The sequence below is a fragment of the Trachymyrmex septentrionalis genome, unplaced genomic scaffold (genome assembly GCF_001594115.1).
Source record: "Trachymyrmex septentrionalis isolate Tsep2-gDNA-1 unplaced genomic scaffold, Tsep1.0 scaffold185, whole genome shotgun sequence".
Classification (NCBI taxonomy): Eukaryota; Metazoa; Arthropoda; class Insecta; order Hymenoptera; family Formicidae; genus Trachymyrmex; species Trachymyrmex septentrionalis.
This window is the reverse complement of record NW_017305020.1, coordinates 109,755-114,989: the sequence shown is the minus strand read 5'-3', so window position 1 is coordinate 114,989 and position 5,235 is coordinate 109,755. Positions and strand designations below refer to the sequence as shown.

Sequence of the window (5,235 nt, the reverse complement as noted above, 5' to 3'; positions counted from 1 at the left end):
TATATATATATATGATATATATACTTTGCATTGCATACAAATGCTTAAACATATAAATTATTAGACAATATACACACACATATGCAAACATCTAAAACACTTTTGTTCAAAACAGGAATTTTATCTTTACTATCATATATATTTTTATGTGAAAATCAGTTTTTATACAACTTAGAATGTTAGATAAATATTCAATATAATTGAAGATACATCCTCTTTTTATTATAAAATGAAAATCATTTTAATCTTTGTGTCCCTATATAAAGTATTTTCACTAGCATTATCCCTAACAATTGTTTTTCCGGTCAAAAACTATAATAATATAATAAGCAATTAGATATATATATTATAGTAATTAACGTTTAACATATTTTTAAATTCTTTTTTAATTATTAAATGTGTGTTACATATATGTTCATATTTGTATAAAATTTTTTAATGAAATTAATAATATGTTTCTTTTCAAGTAAATGTAATAAGAATCAATACATATATTTTAGCTTTATTAATATTACTTGATTATAAAATTTTAAAGCAAAAATGTATAAATTTTATTATTAGCTATTAATAGTTTAATTGTGTAATATATATAAAATATTTAAAAACTCTCATAACTGTACCTCGTGATATGCAATGAACCTTTTTGTATTTATGATGTATTCCTTTATTTAATATACACAAGTGTACCCTACTTTAAAAAATCGGAAGAACCTGATTGAGTACGATAGAGATTTAAGGTCTATCTATACCTCTTATCGCTTCCATCTTGTTTTGTATTTTTAGAATGAATACAGATACGTTTACTGAATATTTCAATCATATCTATTACTAAAAGTCATATTAATCATTTCATCAGAATTTTTACAGTTTATACAAAACTGCAAAATGTAATGTAGATACAGATACATATATATATATATAAGAATTTCCTGATAAACTTGAATCTATCTGGAGTAATATGAAAATCCAGATACTTACCACATTCTTCTGTATCTGATTTTTCCGATACGCGTACGGTCGACGCATGTATATAGGTCTTTCTGAAAGTTTATATCGTTCTATCGGAACAAATATGAAACTTCCAATAAGACATATCGTTTTCAGTGCGCACATTTCAAGAACGGAACTTCGCGCATATGGCTCTATACGAAGTGTTTCCGAAAGTTTATACCGCTTTATCGGAACATATATAAAACTTCCGATCAGGCGTATCGTTTACAATGCGCCTATTTCGAGAACTGAACCTCACATATACAATCCTATACGGACATTCCGAAAGTTTACACCGCTCTATCAGAAGAAATATGAGAATTCCGATCAAATGTATCGTTTTCAATGCATTTATTCTGAGAACCGAACCTCGCGCATGTGGCTCTATACGGTCTTTCCGAAAGTTTATACCGCTCTATCGAAACATATATGAAATTTCCGATCAGACATATCGTCACAGTATGTACAGTAGCGCAACTCTCTGTCGGCATCTTTGATGTTAATGTTGGCCAAAATGGAGTCCGCATGCGTGAAATAAGTAAGTTACCTAGTGTTGCCACGGTTACCACCTAAACTTCTTTCTCTTCATCCTTTTTTTACTCTGTCGAAATTCTTCGCAAAACTCACTAGATTTATTCGCATCGCAATCCAACAAATTCGTTGAAGTAAGTGCTATTATAGGAACATATTGGAGCATATTAGAGCATGCGACGCGAATAAACCTAATATTGTGATTAAACTTATAAAAATTAATAAAAATAAATTGTAAATATATTGAAAAATAAAGAAAAAATATAGAAAAATTAGAAAAAATATTAAATTAACTTAAAAATGTATATTTGTATAAAGAAATATTATGTAATTATATATCTATGAAAATGTTATGAGAAAGCTGATATAAAAGAAATGTATACATACTCGTATATGTTCAAAAAATAAGTTTAAAATACAATAAATAAAAAGAAATCCTTTTTGCTCGAATTTCTACTTTTTGTTCACTTTTCACTTTATCACTTTTTTACAAAAATTAGACCGATCTCTCGAGATTTCTCTCTCACACAATATTTCATCAAGTGGACAATACACGTAATACTTCTCTAAATTTTTATTCTGAACCATGTATGCTTGAAAAACAAATGTTTAAGTGGAACATTGAAACGCTTATTTAGAGAGAGAAAGAGAGAAAACAATAAAAAAAGAGAAAAAGAGACGGAGCAATTTACTTATTTCACGCATGCGCACTCCATTTTGGCCAACAAAATCAGAGGAGAGTTGCACTACTATGTATACTGTGGTATCGTGTTCAATGCGCCTATTCCAAAAACCGAATCTTGTATACATGATGTAAAAAGACAAGTGTACCATTGCGCATATGATGTCACGTGTCATGACGTAACGATCGTAGTGAGTCAATAAAAAATGCCCAGAAGTGCAGAGCAAAGTGGAGCAAATGTACAACAGTGCAGTGCATCACAGCCATATTGAATTCTGACATCCTGGATGATTTCTGATTGACTCTATACTTTAGCAATCACGTATCCATGGGAGTGGTACACCTTTTTACATCATACTCACATATACGACCCCATACCGACATTCCGAAAGATTATACCGCTCTATCGAAACAAATATGAGATTTCCGATGAGACATATCGTTTTCAATGCACATATTCCGAGAATCGAATCTTGTGTATATGACTATACGGAATTTTCAAAAGTTCCGCTCTTTTGGATGTCAATATTATAATGGAAAGCATGATAGATTCATGTACGTCTCATACAGTACCGAAAGTTTTCAGAATTCGTAAAATAATCGAAAAAATTCAGAAATACGAGGTGTGATCAAAAAGTAAGGTGACTTTTTGAATTTCGCGCGCTCTGTACACTCTAATTAAAAAAATTTTTTGTTGTTGTGTTGGTACACTCGTCACGATCATATGTTCACAGTTTTGACTATATAGCATGTGTTGTTTTTATGTGAGAGGCATAAAGGTTAGACTCGTGTTTGCGTGCTCGGCGATTTTTTGCTTTTGAAAATAATGGAGCAGAGAGTTTGTATTAATTTTTGTGTAAAAAATGGTATTAAGTGTTCAAAAACTCTTGAAATGTTGACAGTGGCGTACGGTGAGTCAACTTTGAGCAAAAAAAATGTTTATAAATGGTATAAGTTATTCCAAGAGGGCCGAGAAAATGTTAACGATGAACCTCGCTCTGGACGCCCCAGCACGTCAAAAACCGACGAAAATGTTCAGGAAGTGAAAGAAATTGTGTTGAAAAATCGTCGAATCACGATTAGAGAAATAGCTGATGATCTTAACATATCGTTTGGCTCATGCCAATCAATTTTAACGGATGTTTTGGGTATGACACGTGTGTCAGCGAAATTCGTTCCAAAACTGCGTTCCAAAACGTCGTTACTAGTGAGTAGTTTTTTGGCCAAAAACAATACTATCATCATGCCTCAGTCACCGTATTCACCAGACTTGGCCCCCTGCGACTTTTTCCTCTTCCCAAAATTGAAAAGGCCCATGAAAGGACGAAGATTTGCGACGATTGAGGAGATTAAGGCTGCATCGCTGGAGGAGCTCAAGGCAATACCCAAAAGTGCATTTCAGAAGTGTTTTGACGACTGGAAAAAGCGCTGGCACAAGTGCATTGTATCAGAGGGGGATTATTTTGAAGGGGATAACATAATTTTGGATGAATAAATGAATATTTTTTTATAAAAATGAAAAGTCACCTTACTTTTTGATCACACCTCGTATTTCAAAAATATTTTAACTGAAAAGTGAAACATTTCATAAAAGTTGCGAAATATCTGTAATATTTCTGACACAGCTCTGAAATAGCAAAATGTCCGTAATTCTTGCATATGAAATCTGAAAGGTTGCTAAAATATTATAGAAAAAAATCTGCAATCTTCTTGAAATATAACCAAAAAGTTACAGAAATATCTGAAACTTTTTCGAAATATTACTGACTGTAACTCTCTCAACCTGAAGTACTTAAATAAATTTATTAAGAGTCTTGTGATCTATATAAAGATTATGCATTTTGCGGGTTGTCTCCGTGTTCAGATCCATTTTTGGAATGCCAACGTTTCGTGAACCTTCCACTTCATCAGGGCGAAGAGCAGTCTGATACTGAGCTGTTTCTCCGGGCCGTTTAATCTTGTGATCTATTTACAGATTACAAAATTTATATATAACGAATAAATTTAAATTATTTCTCAAAAATAATATTTAAGTTTATTATATTCAAAGGATCGCAAGTAACTAAAATATTACAATAAATATTATATATAAAATATATATAAATGTTATATATAAAATAGTTTTCATTATATGATTTTATTTAGTATTTGCAATCCCACTAATATTAAGGTTAAGTAAAAAGTCATCGCATTTTTTTAAAAGACATCTATCAGTAAAAACCACAATTACTTTCTTACCAACAATATAAATATATATTGATAGAGTAAAGTTTCAGCTTTAAAAATCTCTTTTTTAAATTATACGATACGACAATTTTTAATGGAGTTATGAGCAATTAAAGTCAAAATAATTCTTTTATTTAACCCGCGATACCTCAGTAATCAAAAGTCGTAGGAAAATAAAAAAAAAACGATTTTATAGGGAAAGTATCAAGCTTTCACGATAGGTAATCGAAAATTTTCTCAAATTCGTTTTGGACACGTTACAAATCCACAAAGTGAGAAGAAAATTATTCGTCTTTTTCAGCTCGTAGTTTTTGGTATGTAAAAATTATCAAACTCATATAAACTTAAAAAATGTGATAAGCTTTTAAAAGTAGAGATTTCAAGCTTTAAAACCCTTTTTTTAAATTTGAATTTCATTCATTATTGACGAAAATATTGTATATACAACTTTGAGCTAAAAAATACGTGATGACTTTTTATTTAACCTCTAATATAATATAATAAATGTAAATATGATTCCTGAAATATACTTAATAAAAATAATGCATAATATTATATAATATATATAAGACAACATTTTATTTGCATAATATAATTTTTATTAATATAACATTACTATCTATATTACATGACATTACTTTCTACATTGCATAACATTACTACATTACATTATATTGTATATTATAATATATTGTAACATTATACATTACCTATCTGGTACATTTAGTACGTAAGTACATTTAGTACCTAACTAAATTTTTAAGTCCGTTTTTGAATAATATTAATTTTTCTTTTATATTGTATAT

The 5,235-nt window shown here is 29.9% G+C and overlaps 1 protein-coding gene across 1 annotated transcript; it reads left to right on the top strand.

Moving 5' to 3' along the window:
- Window positions 1-2,892: 2,892 nt before the first annotated feature.
- On the top strand, window positions 2,893-3,723 carry LOC108746656 (putative uncharacterized protein FLJ37770). The gene has a single exon (XM_018483558.1). It carries the CDS (start codon window positions 3,030-3,032, stop codon window positions 3,696-3,698), a length of 669 nt encoding a protein of 222 aa, XP_018339060.1. The 5' UTR covers window positions 2,893-3,029; the 3' UTR covers window positions 3,699-3,723.
- The last annotated feature ends 1,512 nt before the right edge of the window (window positions 3,724-5,235 follow it).